This window comes from Pristis pectinata, chromosome 10 (genome assembly GCF_009764475.1).
Source record: "Pristis pectinata isolate sPriPec2 chromosome 10, sPriPec2.1.pri, whole genome shotgun sequence".
Taxonomy (NCBI): domain Eukaryota; kingdom Metazoa; phylum Chordata; class Chondrichthyes; order Rhinopristiformes; family Pristidae; genus Pristis; species Pristis pectinata.
Window position 1 is genome coordinate 85,748,982 of NC_067414.1, and position 20,801 is coordinate 85,769,782.

The 20,801-nt window shown below is 41.6% G+C and overlaps 1 protein-coding gene across 2 annotated transcripts in view; it reads right to left on the bottom strand.

The window, feature by feature from the left end:
- Positions 1–5,993: 5,993 nt before the first annotated feature.
- Positions 5,994–20,801, bottom strand: part of traf3ip2a (TRAF3 interacting protein 2a) — a 72,154-nt gene continuing 57,346 nt past the window's right edge. For both annotated transcript variants that reach the window (XM_052024198.1, XM_052024199.1), the window contains 2 exons: positions 17,342–17,416; positions 5,994–12,548 (listed from right to left, as the gene is read on the bottom strand). In XM_052024198.1, coding sequence (XP_051880158.1) covers positions 12,402–12,548; positions 17,342–17,416 — 222 coding nt within the window. In that variant the 3' untranslated portion in view covers positions 5,994–12,401. The remainder of the gene's footprint in view (positions 12,549–17,341; positions 17,417–20,801) is intronic.

Genomic DNA, 20,801 nt, shown 5'->3' on the forward strand with positions numbered 1-20,801 from the left:
AGATGGACTCCAAGGCTTGTACGTCTAAAGTTGGCAAGTCACATTAAAAATAACATTCATCAGTACTGCAGACAGGAGCCCTGAAGAATGACTGAACAATACACGTTTGAGGAGTTCTTTAGATTTGGGACTTTAGAACAGTACAACATCAACAGATGTTATGGTTTGTTTATATACAACTCTAGGGTGTTTATATGCTGGGGAACTCCCTTCTTCCTCAGCCCAGTAATTCAAAAATGTAGAAATCCCAGTGCTGCCAACCAAGTTTTAAAAAGAAAATCTCTGAAACGATTTTAACCCGCAGCTGCCAACAGTGTTGGTCAGGGCACTAAGCAACCGTCAGCCTGATTATTGATGGAGTGCAACTGAACTTTGTCCTTTTAACAGGCGAATCCCATAAATAATTTAGAAGGGAACGTCAGGTAAATGTCCCAGACAAAGTGTTCCTTAGCCATGGAGACGAGATCCACAGTCAGATGCAGACACAAGAGACTGCAGATGCTGGAATCTCTAGCATAAAAGCAATCTACTGCAGGAACTCAGTGGGTCGAGCAGCATCTGTGGTGGGAAAGGAATTGGCGACATTTCGGATCGAAACCCTGCATCAGGACTGAGAGTGGAGAGACAGGAAGAGAGGAGGGAAAGTTCTTCAAAGTTGCCATATCTTGAAGAGACTTAGTCGACAATTCCAACCTTTACTACTCTGCTGCAAAGTCTCTTCATGGTATGCTGACTTTGAAGAACTTTTCCTCCTCGCTTTGACAGCAGTTCTGAGATTCTGTGATTTATAGGGTGTGGATATTGTTAGCAATTCTACTATTTATTATCCATCCCTAATTATCCCTGAACTGAGGAGGCTGTTATGCATCAACTACACTGGATTCTGGAGTCACATACAGGTCAGACTGGATAAGGATGGCAGATTTACTTCCCTTAAGGGCATTAATGTACAAGATGAACTTTTACAACAATCCAATAGCTTCATGTTCACCACTACTGAAACTATTTCACTGTGTGTTTTGATGTACATGTGACTAATACAGACATCCTATCCTATTTATTTAAATTCCCCAGTTGTTGCAGTTTGATTCAAGCTCCCGTCCTTGAGTTAAGCGGCAGATCATTTGATGCTAGTCTAAGGATGTAGCCATGATGCTACAGTATCACTTGGTTAACATTAGTCTCAGAGGATTGCAGATGGTGGTGGTGTGGAGCAGTGGTGAGAGGCTAAGAGAACAGGGGAGACATCACAGGGTGTGTTCTCAGCCAAGGCCCTTGCTTTGGTTACTCTTGCTGTGATACTGAATTGGTTTAACTCATTGCAAGGTTCACCCATTAAGGAATACTTACTCAGGGTGATACTGGTGCTGACAGAGTGGCATTCCACCTTCAGGCAGAGATAAGTAACCGATGAAAGCAAATCATACCCATGCAGATCTGAATCACACCCCAGCTGTTTCAAAGGTTAAACAGATGGTTTCAATAAGTTCTGTTACACACTACACTGAACTAACAAAGAGTCATACAGCATAGAAGTAGGCCCTTCGGCCCAACTCATCCATACTGAGCTAGTCCCAGCCCCAAATGGGCCTGCATTTGGCCCATATCTCTCTAATCCTTTCCTATCCACGAACCTGTCCAAATATCTTTTAAATGTCGTAATTGTACCCTCTTCTACCACTTCCTCTTGCAGCTCGTTCCATACACCCACCACCCGCTGTGTGAAAAACCTGCCCCTCAGGTCCCCTTTAATTCTTTCCCCTCTCACCTTAGACCTATGACCTCTGGTTTTAGACCTCTGGACTCTCGGAAAAGACTGTGACCATCCATCTTATCTGTGCCCCTCATGATTTTATAAGCTGCTAAAAGGTCTCAGCCTCCTCTGCTCCAGGGAAAACAATCCCAGCCTATCCAGTTTCTCCTTATAGCTCAAGCCCTCCAGTCCCGGCAGCATCCTTGTGAATCCTTTCTGCGCCCTCTCTAACATGGGGCAGCATATTGGAAGAAATCCACAGGGTAAATGATTCTCAACTCCAGTAGGAGGGTTTAACATAAAATCTCTAGGCAAGGCATTTCTTATAGCAGACAATGAACGTAATCGTGTTTCCAGTCAATAAATAATCTTCAGAAAATGCCGAAAGTACTCAGCTTGTCAGGCAGCATCTATAGAAGGAGAAATAGAGTTAAGGTTTCAGGTCAATGAAACTTCCTTTGAACCGATGAAAGTTCATTGGCCTTCAATGTAACCCAGCTTCTCTCTTCATAGATGCTTCCTGACTTGGTAAATATTTCTGGCACTTTATGTTTTTATCTCAGATTTCCAGCATCTGCAGTACTTTGCCTTTGGAATAAATCAGACGCAAATCATGACTGGAGACTGAGCAGTTTGCTTCTCTCAACAGCCAATCTACTGCACAGGGGCAGAACTTCTCTACACGCACAAAGCTCATGTCACGTTCATTGAGTTGGAGTTTCTGAGGTTAGTTTTGCTTGACTATTGTTACATTAAATTTAGTTCTTCAGGTAGAAGGAAAGGTTTTGTTTTTCACTTACAAACAGCTTTTTGTTTGGAATCACACAGCTTCCCTAAGCTCATTGCCATTGAATCAGGACTTGTATGGAGATCTGATTGCTGCCTTAAAGTATATCGCTCAGAAAATAAGAAATGGCAAGTTTAAATACACCATAATTGAGGTGCAGCTGGATCGCATAGGTAAATTCAATACAATTTGAATACCATTATTGCCCTTCTAATGTAAGGTAAATCCTGCATATAATTTACATGAATAGATCATCAATCTTGAAAGAAATACACATAAACCCAACTTAACAAACAACACTGTGGAACACAACTGGCAGAGAGCAAAAAGGGAAAATAGGAAGATCTAATTTCTTCAGAATTTCTGTAAAATGCTCATAAACTTCCTGACAGTTTCTGGGAAGGATTATTTTTGTTTTTGGAAGATCTCTAATGAAAAATCATCAGTTTGTGTAATTTGACAACATTTCTGAGAAAGTTTTTTACTCAACAGATGTGGTGATCTGGAAAGCTGCCTGAAAGGGTAGTGAAGGCAGAAACCATCATTGCACTTGAATATTACATAAAGGGATGTAACCATCACAGTTTAGGATCTGGGATGTGGGAATTAACCCAAAGTCATTGTGTCATGGACACACAATCTCCTTTTCTACGATTCTATGAATTAATGAAAAGCAACTGCATGTCAAATAAACTTTCACCTATCACTGTAGGTAACATGCTTCTCAACAACTTCATGATGCCATAAGCAATGTTACTCTGCAAGAACGGTATCCTTTAAAACCACGCACATCAAAATTTTATCTTTACATTTGGAGAGAGAGTAGAACCAGAAGGGAGATCATATCATGCAAGTGATTTGCATCATAATGACAACCATAAACAGATTTTCTAAGCTTGCCAATTTCTTGTCCATGAAAAGCATCCCTTCAGCTGCAGGAACACCCTATAATCTACTTGCATGTTGCTATGGCTGTGTCACAATGAGAGATTATTGGCATCAAGGACAGGATGTTCATTCCCATTTGTGCCCGGTGAAGGAGACATCTACCAACAACTTGGATAACACAAATCGTATTTTGTGATGAAGTTTGCTAATTTCATTTCATTTCTTTTTTTGATAATTCTCTCCTAAAAACTTCTTTCACAGGAAGTTCAGAAGACACAGCCTCAGAATAAAAGGACATCCCTTTGGAACAAAGATGAGGTGGAATTTTTTTAGGCAGAGGGTGGTAAGTCTGTGGAAATCCTTGCCAGAAACGGCTGTGGAGACCACGTCATTGATATATTTAAAGCGGAGGTTGATAGGTTCTTCATTAGTAAGGGTGTCAAAGGTTACAGGCAGAAGGCAGGAGAATGGGGTTGAGAGGGAATAATAATTCAGCCATGATCGAATGGCGGAGCAGACTCGATGGGCCAAATGGCCTAATTCTGCTCCTATGTCTTATGGTCTTATGGTCTAAGTGGATGTCACTGCCAGTGGAGATGTTGTTCTTCATTCCTAATTGTACCTGAATTATGGAGACAGTTAAGAGTCGATCCCATTGATGGGTCTGGAGCCACATACAGGTTAGATCTTGCATGAACAACCGATTTTCGTCTCTGAAGGACATTATTCAACCAGATGGGTTTTTATAGCAATCTGGTAGTTTCATGGTTACTGTCACTGAGGCCTTTTTTTTGTATTTCAGACTTACTTAGATTCCCAGCTACCATGATGGGATTCAACCTCATACGTCTGGGTCAATGGTCCAGAACTCTAGCCGCTAGTCTACTCACTTAACTGCTGTGCTCCTGTAGCCATCAGTGAATTATCTGGAACTTTGTCTTCGTCACTCCTCATCTTTTCCAGAGTCGATTGTAGGAAATAACCCACAATTTGGTTCAATAGATAAGAGGAACTGATGCAATGCACCCAAATCTGCTGACAGTACAATGTTGGATGGGAAAGTATGCTATGAGGTGGATGTAAGGAGGCAGCACAGGGGTATGGGCAGGTTATGTGAGTGGGCAAAAAGACGATAGAGGATTAGGGTGTAAGATTGCAGTTACTTCCACATGACAATCGAAACTTGGGTGCCAGACTTGATTACTGAGTCAGTTTGTCAAACGGTATGGAAACAGGCCCTTCGGCCCACTGAGCTTGTGCCAACCACTGAACATCCATTTACATCAATCCTATTTTATTCTCCCCACATTCCCATCAACTCCCCTCTGGATTCTACCACACACCAACACACTAGGGGTAATTTTTCAGCAGCCATATAACCTACCAACTTGCACGTCTCTGGGAAGTGAAGCATCTGGTGAAAACCCATGGAGAACGTGCAAACTCCACACAGACAGCACTGGAGGTCAGGATTGACCCTGGGTCTCTGGAGCTGCTCTACCAGCAGTGCCACTGTGTCACCCATTGCATTAGTGAGACATGGTATCAATCACTATTTGAGAGAATGGTAATGGATAACCGGAGGCAATGTGATATTTTGATTTTGCTAGGAAGAATAGAAAATAAGCTCATTTTTAAAAAGTTAAGAGATTAGGAAATGCTGAGCTGCAGAAGGAAGCAGGGGTCCTTGTGCATGCATTATAAAAATCAACACAAAAACACAAGAAATTAGGAAAAGGAATGTTGCCTTCATTGCAACAGCATGGGATTGTAAGGGTGTAATTGTTTAAGAATTTGGTGAAAGCTCAATTAGAGTGGTGAGTGCAGTCTGACTAAGGAAAGATATGTTTACTTTGGATTGACTCTTAGGACTGAGCTGTGTTGATTAGAATGGGTTTATATTCTCTAGAGTCTGGAAGAAGAGAGGTGATTTCATTGAAAGCTCTGTAATTTAAGATTGGGACATTTCTTTACACAGAGGGTCGTGAATCTTTGGAACCCAGAGAAAGCAGCAGGTTTAGACATCTAATAGATTCCTGTATTCTATTAAAATTAAGGAATGTGTTGAGAGAGTGGGTAAGTGTAGATTAGGAGAAGGATCAGGAGTGATTATATTGAGCAATAAAGCAGCACTGAGAGCCTCTGGATACTATTTGTAATGTTTTTACACTGAGGTTAATGCAATTACAAGTATGTAAGGTAACTGCAAGGATCATTTATTTTGCCTTTGAAGATTTCCTTCCTTGCAGCAGTAGATGCTGATTGTTGGTGCCCGGTTTTACGGGCACTGGTACCACTTCATTATCTCAGCTCAGTTGCTTCAGATGTGAACAACAGCATCAATGAAGCTATTCAACCAAGGAGGCACTAAAGCTCAACCAGACCTGGTTCTCTGACATCTGATGTAAGGACCCTGGCTAGTTTTTCTTTGTCCCTCAACTCTGAGCTACTGAGGCTCAATTATAAAACCAACTAACTGGATGGGAACCTTCAACTTAAAGGCATGTTTCCAGTACTTGTGGATGACTGTGGGCCAGTAGGAATCTATATTAGGAGACACACTAACAGGATAGATCAAGTTCAAATTAACAAATCCTTTCAAGAATTTTATTCTTCTTTATACCAATCAGAATCCCCTGAGGATCCTACATTAATACATGAATTTTTAAGAGATTTGAAGACTCCCCAATTATCTTTAAATGAACACTCTACATTAGATGCTCCCATTTCGGAGGAAGAAATAAAGAAAGTAATATTTTCAATGAATTCGGGTAAAGCACACAGCCCTGACGGATATACAGCTGAATTTTTAAAATCCTTTTCTGATATTCTTGTTCCCTGGTTAGCCAAAATTTTTAAAGATGCCCTATCAATGGATAAACTACCACAATCTTTCTATGAAGCAACTACTTCTTTAATTCTTAAAAAGGATAAAGATCCCACTGATTGTGCATCTTATAGACCTATTTCTTTATTAAATGTAGATTCCAAAATATTTTCCAAAATATTGGCCTTTAGATTAGAAAAGGTTCTTCCACAAATTATCTTTGAAGAACAGACAGGATTTATTCAGAATCGTTATCTACATTTTAATGTTAGGAGATTAATGAATATTATATATACCCCTTCATCCCAAATTCCAGAATATGTTGTTTCACTAGATGCTGAAAAGGCGTTTGACAGAGTCAAATGGGAATATCTATTCAGCACACTTCAAAAATTTAATTTTAGCCCTAAATTTATATCTGCGATTAAAATGATTTATTATGCACCTATGGCTTCAATACTTACTAATAATCAAAGATCTCCTTTGTTTAGGCTTTTTCAAGGTACTAGACAAGGCTGCCCACTAAGCCCTTTATTTGATATTGCTTTAGAACCCTTGGCTATTGCACTTCGGGATTCTTCAAATATATGTGGCATTACTCGTGGACAGAAGATTCATAAGATATCTCTCTACACAGATGACCTGTTACTTTATATTTCTAATCCAGAGGAATCTATCCTGCAGTACTATCACTATTAGATCAGTTCAGTGTTTTTTCTGGCTATAGGTTAAATCTTAATAAGAACGAACGTTTTCCATTAAATATGCAAACCCCAATTTATAGCCAATTACCTTTTAGATTGGTAACTGACTATTTCATGTATTTAGGTGTTAAAGTTACCAAGAGACATAAGGACTTATTTAAAGCTAATCTACTATCTTTAATTGACCATGTTAAACAATTATTTACTAAATGGTCCCCACTGTCTTTATCATTGGTAGGCCGAATTAATGTGGTTAAGATGAATATTTTACCAAAATTTTTATATTTATTTTAAGCGATTCCAACTTTTGTTCCGAAATCTTCTTTTGACACTATTGATTCTAAAATTCTTTCATATATTTGGCAGAATAAAAACCCAAGGTTAAGTAAGAAATATTTACAAAAACTAAAAAAGGATGGTGGTTTGGCCTTGCCTAACTTTAGATTATATTATTGGGCAATCAATATTAGATATTTAATTTTTTGGATACAAGATTCAGATGTAATTTAACTCTCCAAATGGGTACACCTTGAGTCCCAACCAGTACTTGAATTTTCATTAGTTTCTATTTTAGGAGCTCCACTCCTTTTTGCACTTACCAAATTAAGTAAACATAGGATTAACCCAATTGTTAAACATACAATACGAATATGGTTTCAATTTCGTAAATTTTTTGGATTGAATAAATTTAACCTGTCAAGTCCCATTCAATCTAATTTTTTCTTTCATCCATCCAGAGTTGACTCAGCTTTTTCCATATGGAAAAGGAAGGGAATAGTATGTTTTCGTGATTTATTCATTGATAACTTTTTCATCCTTTGAACAATTGTCTAACAAATACAATTTGCCTAGATCACACTTTTTTTGATATTTGCAAATTAGAAATTTTTTAAAAGCTACTATACCCTCTTTTCCCACACCTTACAAAACTGAAATTACGGAAAAAATTTTCGGTTTTAATCCTTGTCAGAAGGGCTTGATAGTAATAATCTATGATTTAATTATGAAAATTCAACCAGAACCACTGGACAAAATTAAGAATGAATGGGAAAGTGAACTCCAGACATCTTTACCTACAGAGACATGGAAGAAAATTCTTCATTTAGTTAATACATCTTCAATGTGTGCCAGGCATCCTTTGATACAGTTTAAGGTAGTTCACAGGACCCATATGTCAAAAGATAAGCTAGCTCGTTTTTATCAACATATAAATCCTATATGTGACAGATGTAAATTGAATGTGGCTTCTTTGACACATATGTTTTGGTCCTGTCCTCTTTTGGAAAAATATTGGAAAGATATTTTTAACATTATTTCAAATGTATTGAATATTGATTTATAACCTCACCCTATCACTGCAATTTTTGGATTACCAAGGATAGAGTCTGGCCATCTATCTGTCTCCGCTAACCGTATGATTGCCTTTGTCACATTAATGGCCAAACGATCCATTTTGCTTAAATGGAAGGATCAAATACCCCCTACTACTTTTCAATGGTTTTCTCAAATTATATCATGTCTAAACTTGAAAAAAATTAGGAGTGGTATTGTTGATCCTTCGCTTAAATTTGAGGAAGTTTGGAGTCCATTTATTCAATATTTTCACATGATATAGATCCCCTTGTAATAACCTTTCAACTTAGAGGAATGGAGTTGACGACATAATATTGCTCTGTTTCTACTGAGAAATTTTAGTCCATTTTTTTTCCTGTTTGTTTTTTTTTTGAATTTTTTTTGTTCAGCTTAGTTTGGTTTGATATATTGTTTATAATTTTTCTTATTGTTTTGGGGACTTTTTTTCTTTCTTTTATATTTATATAATAAATCTTTTTCTTTCCTTTCTTTTATATTATATTCATTCACTAAGAGATGGTTGGATTTACAGATTTTTTTATACTTTATTGTTCTTTATGATTATCCATGCCATGATTGTTCTCCTGATCTCTTTGTATTACATGTACAAATATTGATGTTATATATTAATCTGTATTAATTTGAAAACTAATAAAAAGATTAAAAAAGAAAAGGAGACACACTACAGGTCCTCCCCAGGTTAAGAACATCCAACTTATGGACATCCCGTACATACGAATGAGCGTTTGGGAGACCAGTGGGATACATAGGGATGGATTTGCCGGCTGCAGGCATCTTCTGCTGGGTGGAAGTGGGGCATTTCCGTGTGCCTTCTCTCCCCAACCCGCCCCCTCGAGCCGCAACGATTGAGGTCTGGGTTGAGCCCAGCAGAGCTGTGAGCGCTGAGCAAACTCACCTGCTCACACACTGCGTAAGCAAGGCCAGCTGGCGGCCACTCTTCCCGCGCCTGCTCGGTCCCCTATCACAGCTGTTTCTGTGACCCTCTCCTGCGCGCCATTTTTGTTCATTTCTGACTGACGAACAGTTCTCAGGATTGGAGCCCTGTTGTAAACTGGGGACTGCCTGTAATAGCATCTGCAGCAGGCCCATAATAGGAGAGAGGAAACTTTTATTCGAACCTGCCGTCTAAAGTGGACATAAAAAGGCCAGTAGAACTACTTCTAGGAAGGGCATGGGAGTTACCCACAGAGTCCTGGCCATTAACATATCCCTGACAGAGGAACTTACTAGTGTAAAGTGTCTGCATTACATTCTTGCATCATCTAGGAAAGTACCTCATTGGCTGTTAAGTGCTTTGAGGCATCCTAAATTCGTGAAAGGCACGACATAAAATGTGGCCCTTGTTTTCCCTTCTTTCATAAATTCAACAGGGAAGTCAGGAGCAATGTCTTTACTAAGAGAGCAGTTCAAATGTGGCACTTGCTAATGGCCGGAGTGCCTGTGGCAAACAGCAGAGCTGAGGACCTGAGTGAGAAAGGACGCGTTAAAAAAGGAAAAGAAGTTTTTTGTAACCAGAGGTTGTCTATCAAAGTTCTTATTGTTCTGCTTTCTCTCGGGCCTCTGGCAATGAGCTTCCCATCCCCCGCCCATTGCTTGTGGTCACTCTGAAAATAGATAACAGGAAGCAAAAGAGCTTGGGCAGGAGTTCCTCCTTCTGTGATGACTCTGTCATCGAGAGCAGTCAGGCCAGCTGGGACGGGACTTCTGTTACCCGTCTTGACACCTTCCGACTGCTCACCAGGTGGAGGGCTTTTTAAAAAAGTATGTCACGTGAGAGATGTTGCCTGACTGATGGATACCCAGCATGTAGGATGCATTAACCTGCTCATTATCATTTTCTCTAAAGTGTACATTGCAGAGACGTGCACGGTATTACTCACTCTTCAGTTCCGAGACCTGGGACTCAACACCACCCTCTGCAACTAGATCCTTGACTTCCTGACCAACAGACCACAATCAGTAAGAATAGGCAGCGACACCTCTGCCACAATTATCCTCAACATTGGTGACCCCAAGGCTGCGTCTTCAGCCCCCTACTCTACTCCCTATACACTCACGACTGTGTGGCCAGATTCTGCTCTAACTCCATCTACAAGTTTGCAGATGATACCACCAGAGTGGGCTGGATCTCAAATAACAATGAGTCAGAGTACAGGAAGGAGATAGAGAGCTTAGTGACATGACAACAACCTTTCCCTCAATGTCAGCAAAACAAAAGAACTGGTCATTGACTTCAGGATAGGGGATGGTGCACATGCTCCTGTCTACATCAACAGTGCTGAGGTCAAGAGGGTTGAGAGCTTCAAGTTCTTAGGAGTGAACATCACCAACAGCCTGTCCTGGTCCAACCACGTAAATGCCACGGCCAAGAAAGCTCACCAGTGCCTCTACTTCCTCAGGAGGCTAAAGAAATTTGGCATGTCCCCTTTGACTCTCATCAATTTTTATTGATGCACCATAGAAAGCATTCTATCTGGATGTATCACGGCTTGGTATAGCAACTGCTCTGCCTGTGACTGCAAGAAACTGTGAGAGTTGTGGACACAGCTCAGCACATCACGGAAACCAGCCTCCCCTCCATGGACTCTGTCCACACTTCTCTGCCTCGGTAAAGCAGCCAGCATAGTCAAAGACCCCTCCCACACCGGACATTCTCTCTTCTCCCTCTTCCCTTCAGGCAGAAGATACAAAAGCCTGAAAGCATGTACTGTCAGGCTCAAAGACAGCTTCTATCCTCCTGTTATAAGACTATTGAATGGTCCCCTAGTACGATAAGATGAACTCACAATCTACCTTGCTATGACCTTGGACCTTATTGTCTGCCTGCACTGCACTTTCCTCTGTAAATGTAACACTTTATTCTGCATTCTGTTATTGTTTTACCTTGTACTACCTCAAAGCACTGTGTAATAAATTGATCTGTATGAACGGTATGCAAGACAAGTTTTTCACTGTACCTCGTTACATGTGACAATAATAAACCAATTTACCTGTGGGATTGCTGTAATGCACAAAGCATCACCACTCACAGCTCCCTTTTCAGGCTAAATTGAAATTTTGTTCAATTTCGGATTTGGATGTATCAATACACGTGCTGTTGGCAAAGGGTTAAAATCATAGACTCATTGGAATTTAAGCAGAAGGGAAGACCGTTCCGTTCATCATGTTCATGCCAGCACAAAGGCAGCTATTGAGTTAACCTGACTGTCCAGCTCTGCAACCATAGCCAAGTGAGTTACAGCTTTACAAGGGCTCATCCAGGCCCATTTTACATGATAAGGGTATTTGTCTTGACCAACCTTTCAGATGGTGAGCTGCAGAATCTTCATTCTATAGCTGAATTTTTTTTTCCCTCATTGCCTTTGCTAAACCTTCCACCAATAACTTAAATCTGTGTCCACAGGTTATTGACTGCTCTGGTTAGGAAAATATATCCTCTTCATGTACCCTGTCAGGGCCTCTCAATATTTTACGCACCTTTTTACACAAAATGTTAATACAATCACACTGCATTCAATTGACACACAGCCTGCAGTGCAATTTGATAATAACATTCCCAAGAAAGATATAATGATTTTGTAGTGGCATTGTGTACAGTCATTAAACAGAACTTTCACTAAGGTGGAATGCATTCATCAGAAGTGACTGGGACATATTCTGGAGTTATTGGAACACATGGAAGTCTGTAACTAGTGGTGTACTGCAGGGATCTGTGCTGGGATCTTTGCTGTTTGTGATATATAGTAACAACTTGGGTGTGGATGTAGGAGGTGTGATTAGTAATTTAGTGGATGACAGGAAAATTGATGATGCTGCAAACATCTTTTCATACTTACACAGGTCACAGGCAATCCCAGGGTTGACCTTGAAATATAGAACCTGGCAGTGGGTGCAGAACTGCACCATAATGCACCAATGGGAAAAATATTGACCAAACACTGACCCAGCTTGGCAATAGTCAATTACAGTAACCTCTACACAGTCCACTTTGATGAGGCGGCCTCTATTGAGTCAAGAATGTACGTAGATAGTTAATTCAAAACAAAGCAGGTTAACAAATTAAAGGGATCAAAGTGGGACTGCTTGAATAGTGGGCAACTGTCCAATTGGTGGAGCAACGTATTCTTCTACCCTCAGCAGTCGGAGGAGGATTTGCTTCTGATCTCTTGGCCAGTTGTAGATGTGTGTATTCTGCAGCCAGCTGGGCACATGTGCCTGCAATGTAAGGGAGAATGTTACAGAGCATACAAGGCAACACAGACTAATGGAAGACAAAGCATTCATTCACCTTAGCAAGTTGCAATTAATTAAAGCAATGGAAACCTGGGCTACTAGTACAAGTACAATAATAGATAGGGTAGACAGCCGGTATCTTTTCCCCGGGGTTGAAATGTCTAATACTAGCGGCCATGCATTTGAAGTGAGAGGGGGAAAATTCAAAGGAGATGTGTGGAGCAAGATTTTTACACAGAGAGTGGTGGGTGCCTGGAATATGCTGCTAGGGGTGGTGGTGGAGGCAGATATGACTGAGGCGTTTAAGTGGCTCTTAGATGGGCACATGAATATACAGAGAATGGAGGGATATGGACCATGTGCAGGCAGAAGGGATTAGTTTAATTAGGTGTCATTAGCTTAATTAGTTTGGGAAAACATCGTGGGCCAAAGGCCCTGTTCCTGTGCTGTACTGTCTATGTTCTATGTTCTAATAGGGCTTTGTGAATTGAAGCAAAATCACAAGTGGATTTTTTATGCTGGTGCTTATATTCTCATCAGATGTGAAGAAGCAATATTCATCCATGGGCTGTTGTCTTGCTTGCTTATTTGGTCGTTACTACTTTCATATTTTTATTCTATGTGGGATTGCCTTATGTAACAGGAAAACTATTATGAGAGTAATTTGGAGTTAACTGCCTGATGCAAGACAGGCATTTTATTCAGAAATAATCCCCTCAAATATTCTATGTACATTTGAATTAATTAATTGTTCTTTGCAGAGTTTAGTGTTAATAGAGTCATAAAGTCAAAGTTGTACAGTACAGAAATGGGCCTTCAGCCCACCATGACCATGGTGACTTTTTTGTCCATCTGCAGTACTCTACATTTGCCTTGCATGAGGATTGTGTCTGTCTAGGCCTTGCCTATTTAAGTGTCCATCTAAATGCTTCTTAAACACAATAATTACATCTGATTTCACCACTTCCTCTGGCAGTGAGTGCCAGAAATCAATTACTCTCCATGTAAAAAAAACTCTCTGATCTCCTTTAAAACTCCACCCTCTTACCTGTTTTTTTGTTTTTGAAATCTCTACCATGGGAAAAAGATTTTGACTATTTACCGTAATCTTACATAAATCTATCAGGTCACCCCATAGTTTCATTCACTTCAGGGAAACAAGACCAGGTACCCAAATTCTCCCCGTAACAAAAGTCCTCCAATCCAGGCAACATCCTGGTGAATTTCCTCTGCACCCTCTCCAGTGTAATCACATTGTGCGGTGACCAGAAATGCACACAATACTCCAAGTGTGGCCTAACTAGTATTTTGTAAATTCCCAACTCTTATTCTCTATGCCTTGACCTATGAAGGTAAGCATGCTGTATGCTTGCACCATCCCTACTGACCCGTGTTGTCACTTTCAGGGAACTATGGACTTGGACTTCAAGGTCTCTCTGTTCATCAACATTCCTTCGGGCCCTATCATTTACTGTATATGTCCCACCCCTGTTTGACTTCCTGAAATGATTCACCTCACATTTGTTGGGATTAAATTCCATTTGCCAATGCTCTGCCCAACCCTCTGCCTGATATTTATCCTGCTGTAGACTAAGACAACCCTCTTTACTATCCACAACATCAATAATTTTCATGTCATCCGCAAACTTACTAATCACATAATCACACCTCCTACGTCCACATCCAGGTTGTTACTATATAATCACAAACAGCAAAGATCCCAGCACAGATCCCTGCAGTACACCACTAGCTACAGACTTCCACGTGTTCCAATAACTCCGGAATATGTCCCAGTCACGTCCGATGAATGCTTTCCACTTTAGTGAAAGTTCTGTTCAATAACTGTGCACAATTCCACTATGAAATCATTGTTGGGAATGTTGTTATCAAATTGCACTGCAGCCTGTGTGTCAGCAACAAACAGCCTTAAGCTGGATAAAACACAACCAGATTTACAGCCAAATTCTCCCTACTCTGCCCCAACATCATGCTGCAACCCCAACCAGTGCTGAGGGTCATATTTGCATTAATCTGTATCAGTGTTGGATGTGGCTTAGTTAGTTCCACCTTTCAGATCAAAAGATGGGAGGTTCAAGTTCCACATCAGAGACTTGAGCCCAATTAGCTAGGCTGACATGCCAGTGCAATACTGAGGGACAGCAGGGTGTTTGGAAGTGCCACCTTTTGGATGATAGGGTCCTTACTACAAGTAAATTGGCTCCAGGTTTTCCTCCATTACAACAATGACTGCACTTCAGTGAACATAAAGTGTTTTGTATCAACCTGAGACTGAGGAAGATGCTATATAAAAATGCCTTCCTTTTATGCTGCACGTCCTTCCTATGTAATCCTATTATTGAGTTGATTATTTGGAACCTACAGGATATTGAGGAAGGAGGTTGGTTACCAATGTACTTGCTGGTGGGGGACTGTAGAACTAGGGGCTGTACTCTTGGAGTAAAGGGATCAACAACTTAAGGGTGAAATAAGAAGGAATTCTCGTCTGTAAAGTAGGAGAGGTTGAATTGTTGTCAGTAGACTCTGGTTAGGCCGCTTCTGGAGTATTGCAATCAATTCTGGTCACTTTGGAGACAGTGCAGAAGAGGTTTACCAGGATGCTGCCTGGATTAGAGGGCATGTGCTATGGGGAGAGGTCGGACAGGCTTGGGTTGTTTTCCCTGGAGCTGCAGAGGCTATGATAGAGACATGATAGAAGTTTATAAGATTATGAGAGGTATAGATAGAGCAGACAGCTGGTATCTTTTTCCCAGGATCGAACTGTCTAATATTAGAGGGCATGCATTTAAGGTGAGAGAGGGTAAGTTCAAAGGAGATGTTCAAAGGGGCAAGTTTTTTACACAGAGAGGGTGCTTGGGGTGGTGATGGAGGCAAATGCGATAGGAGCGTTCAAGAGGCTCTTAGACAGGCACATGAATGTGCAGAGAATGAAGGGATATGGACTTTGTGTAGGCAGAAGGGATTAGGTTAGTTAAGCACTTAATTACTAGCTTAATTAATTTGCACACCATCGTGGGCTGTTCCCGTGCTGTACTGTTTTATGTTCTATGTTCCCGACTAAGATCAATAGACTTTTAGACCACAGGGAATGAAGGGTCTTAGGAGAGCAGTGTTAAAGCCAAGGTCATATCAACCATCATTTTACCAAATAGAGCAGCAGGATCTAGGGAATTTATAACCTACCCTTGCTCCTAGTTCTCCTGAATTTGTATTCTTAACCTGGCTGGCAGCTTTGTAAAAGTTACAAAAGAGCGTATGTTTGTTTCCAGGATTATACACTGTAATTTCAACCATTGTATTTAGTTTTGTTTGCGATGAAGATCTTAGCTATGAAAGGCCAAATGTGTTTTATAAGGAGAAATCTTAAAGTTGTCATTCTAAAATATCAACATCAAACGAAGCCAAAACCTATCCTTCAAATTTGTAATACAGCATCTTGAATCATATTATTAAATTGCCTAACACAAAAAAATCAAGAAGCAAAAGACAATTGGTTTTCACATTTTGGTGGAAGCTTCAAATAATAATGAACACACGGGGCTGTGTGCTTCTTTAGCTTGATGTTGGGAAAGTGACAAATTATCCTTGGGGAGTCTTGGTTACTTTTGTGACCAGATGTAATATTGGTTAAAATTAAACAAAGTGTACGGAAGGATTCCACTTCTTGTCAAATATAGTCACAGAGTCATACAGTATGGAAACAGGCCCTTCGGCCCAACTTGTCCATGCCGACTATGTTGCCCAGTGAGCTAGTCCCATGTTTGGCCTGTAGCCCTCTCAACTTCTCCATGTACTTATCTAGATGGCTTTTAAATATTGCTAATGTGCCCACCTCAACCACTATTTCTGGCAGCTTATTCCAAATATGCATCACCCTTTTGCGTGAAGAAACTGCCCCTGATGTCCCTTTCAAATCTCCCTTTGCCGATCTTAAACCTATGCCCTCTTGTTTTTAGCACCTCTTCCCTGGGAAAAATACTACGTGCTTTCACCCTGTCTATGCCCCTCATGATCTTATACACCTCTTATCAGGTCACCCCTCAATCTCCTATGTTCCAACGAATAAAGTCCTAGTCTACGCAACCTCTCCTTGTAACTCAGGCCCCAAGTCCAGGCAACATCCTGGTAAATCTTTTCTGCACTCTTTCGAGTTTAATAACATCTTTCCTATAATAGGGTGATCAAAACTGTACACAATACACCAAGTGTGGTCTTATATAACTGCATCATAACTTCCCAATTCCTATACTCAGTGCCCTGATTGATGAAGGCCAGCGTGCCAAATGCCTTCTTCACCACCCTATCTACCTGTGGAGCTGCAAAGAGATCAGTCTTGACTCTTTGACTCTATGACTCTGGTGATGAAGGGCTTTGCTCTTACAGAAATGAGAAAAGCCAGTGGAGGAGGAAATCACATGACTCCTCGAGCCTGTAACATCTTTCATTAACATCGTGGCTGATTTGAGCCTTAGCCTCGATTCCTCTTTCCAGTTTGTTCCCCTCTAGTTCAAACATTCACTTTTCCCAGCCACTGATGTATTCATTGACCCAGCCTCCAACCAATCCCTGGAGTTGAGAATTCCAAAGATTCACAGTTCCCTGAGAGAATGAATTTCTCCTTGCCTTTGTGAGTGAACGCTTCTTTAGAGGAGGATAGAGCTATTCACTGGATTATTTTTTGAAATTACATACAGCATTTATGTTGAGTCTATGTGCGTAAATTTGGTGGAATGAATAGAACATCTGGTTTTACTTGCCTTGGTAGCGTTTGGAAAAAGAACAGGAATAAACCTAAAGTTCATGCTTGCTTGTTGTATAAATTCAATCTGCATCTGAAACAAGAGAACATGTTTATAGCTCTGCTCTGTAAACACCAGAAAATACCTCAGTGAGGGGCATCATGGACCATAGCGGGACACTTTAGTGTTAACCCTGGTTGACATCAGGGGCTGAAATTTTTCCAGATAGCAGAAGCCCCCACAAAGTGAAAGTGGCACAGTGACGAAACTGGTAGAGATGCTGCCTCACAGCTCCAGAGACTCAGCTATGATCCTGACCTCGGGTGCAGCTTTATTCTCCCTGTGTCCATGTGGGTTTCCTCCAAGGGTTCTGGTTTCCTCCTACATCCCAAAGACGTGCGGATTGGTAGGTGAATTGGCCACTATAAATCACCCCTGGTGAGTAGGAGAGTGGTAGGATCTGGGGGGAGTTGATGAGAATATGTGGAGAACAAAATGGGATCAGTGTAGGATTGGTTGATATGGATGTTTGATGGTCAGTAAGGATTTGATGTGCCAAAGGGCCTTTTTCCTGCTGTATGACTCAATGATTCGATCTCTACCTAATAAAAAAACTGCAGCAGCCAATACCCATGCTCCTGACTGGGTCTGACCACTCATGGAGGCCTTACTTTGCACAAGTTCAATGCATGTTTATCAGGAAGGCTCATACAGCCTAACAAATGCAGCACTCTGCCAACAAGGCCAATGCTGTCCTTACTTTCTGTACTGAGGAATTATTGCACCGTGCCACCTTCAGCATACCCCAAGCTGTGCACTGACATTGCAAGACATCCTTTTATTTAGTAATCTGTGTGAACAGTTACCTCATCACCTTCCTCGTGGAAACACCGTACCAACATTAGAGGATACTAGAATTTAATCCTTCTAGGTTCCTCAAAACCCAGCCAGCCAGGAACTGTCCAGGCTAGGTTATATGTGCTTCCTTCATCAACAGCCTGGTTTACGTCCAAACGCTGATACTACTCCCTCATTGTGCACAATTAGAACAAAAAAACAAAGTCCATTTTAGTGCAAAGTGGTCAAAGCATTGCTAAACTGTAGTGATTAGGGTTGTGCCGGTTGGTTCAAGAACCGAATGGTTGAAGGGAAGTAGCTGTTCTTGAACCTGGTGGTGCAGGACTTCAGGCTTCTGTACCTCCTGCCTGATGGTAGCTGTGAAAAGATGGCATGGCCCGGATGGTGGGGATCTTTGATGATGGATGTTGCCTTCTTGAGGCAGCACCTCCTGTAGATACAACTAGTGGTGGGGAGGGATGTGCCATGATGTATTGGGTAGATTCCATTACTCTCTGCAACTCCTTATGTTCCTGTGCATTCGAATTGCTGTACCAGACCATGATGCAATCAGTCAAGGTACTTTCAACAGTATATCTGTAGAAGTTCGTAGAGAGAGTGTTCAGTGACAAGCCAAACCTCCTAAACCTCCTAAGAAAGTAAAGACGCTGGGGCGCTTTCCTTATGATTGTATCTATGTGCTGGGCCCAAGAAAGGTCGTCTGATATGTTAACGTCCAGGAATTTAAAGCTGCTGACTCTCTCTACTGCCGATCCCCCCGTGTAGACTGGTGCATGTTCACCCTTCTTCCCCTTCATGAAGTCAACGATCAGCTCTTTAGTTTTGCTGATGTTGAGCGAGAGGTTGTTTTTGTGGCACCACTCAACCAGGTGTCCTATCTCGCTCCGGTAAACTGACTCATCACCACCTGTGATTCGTCTAACAGCAGCGTCATTGGCGAATTTTAAGATGGCTTTGGAGCTGTGCTGAGCCACACAATGATGTGTGTATAGAGAGTAAAGTAGGGACTAAGGGCACAGCCTTGAGGTGCACCTGTGTTGATGGTCAGCGAGGAGGTTTCTTTACTGGATGCAACAAAGACACTTTTAAGGCACTAAGGGCAGGCACGATAGTGTAGCGGTTAGCGTAATGCTTTACAGCGCCAACGACCCAGGTTCAAATTTGGCCACTGCCTGTAAGGAGTTTGTACGTTCTCCCCGCGTCTGCGTGGGTTTCCTCCGTGTGCTCTGGTTTCCTCCCATATTCCAAAGACGTACGGGTTAGGAAGTTGTGGGCATGCTATGTTGGCACCGGAAGGCGGGCTGCCCCCTGAACATTCTACACAAAAGATGTATTTCATTGTGTGTTTCGATGTACATGTGACTAATAAAGATATCTTATCACTACATTGTGTACTCAAAGGTTAATCTTTAAACACATTCCTGGAGACCAAGACTATTCCCTGTAGCTGCTCACTGATGCCCAATTTGGGTTTTGCTGAGACCTCTCTTCCACAGGACTCATCACAGTGTTGGTCCAAATATGATCAAAGAGCTGACTCCCACAGGTGAGGGTCAAATTACTGCTTTTTTTGGCAACGCAATCTTTGACCACATATGGAATCAGGGGATCCTGGTATAACTGGTCTATGGGCATCAAAGGCAGAAAACATCCCAGTGGGTGGAGTCACACCTTGCACAAAGATTAATCAACCCAGTCCCAGGACGTCACCACAGGAGTTCCTCAGGGCAGTGTTTTAGGTCCAACCATTTTCAGCTGCATCATCAATGAGCTTCCTTCCATCAAAAGGTCAGAAGTGGGGTGCTCACTGATGATTGCACAATGTTCAATTCCATTGGCAACTGCTCAGCAAAAGAAGTAGTCCATGCCAGCATGCAGCAAGATCGAGAAAACATTCAGTGGCAAGTAACATTCAAACCGTAGGAGTGCCTACCCTTGACATTCAAAGGCACTATCCATGCCAAGTCTCCTATCATCAACGTCCTTAAGGAGAGTGAGCCACCTTCTTGAGGCACTGCAATCCTTCTGGTCAAGGTGCTCCCACAGGGGAGGGAGTTCCAGGATCTACACATGATAAAGGATGGGAAATTCCGAGTCAGGATGGTATTTAACATAGAGGGAACCTGCATGTGGTGGCATTCCCTTGCACCTGCTCTCCCTGTAGAGGTCGTGAGGTTGAATGATGCCGTTGGAGTAGCCTGGGTGAGTAATTGCAGTGTATTATGCAGGCACTATGTGCCAGTGGTGGTCACATTAACCATAAACTCAACTGGACTTAGCCACATAAACACTGTGCTACAGGAGCAGGCCAGAGGCTGGGTATCCTGTGGTGGATGACACATCTCCTGACACTCCAAAGTCTTTCCACAATCTGCAAGGTGCAAGTCAGCAGTGCAGTGGAAGACTTTTTACTTGCCTGGATGAGTGCAGTTCCAACAACTCTCAGGGGGCTTAACACCATCAGGACAAAGCAGCCCATTTGATTGGCACCCCATCAACCACCCTAAACATTAATTTCCCTCCACCATTGGCATACAGTGGCTGCTGTGTGGACCACCTGTGGTTACTTGCCTAGGCTACTCTAATGGCATCGCTCAATCTCTACAACCAAGTCAGGCAA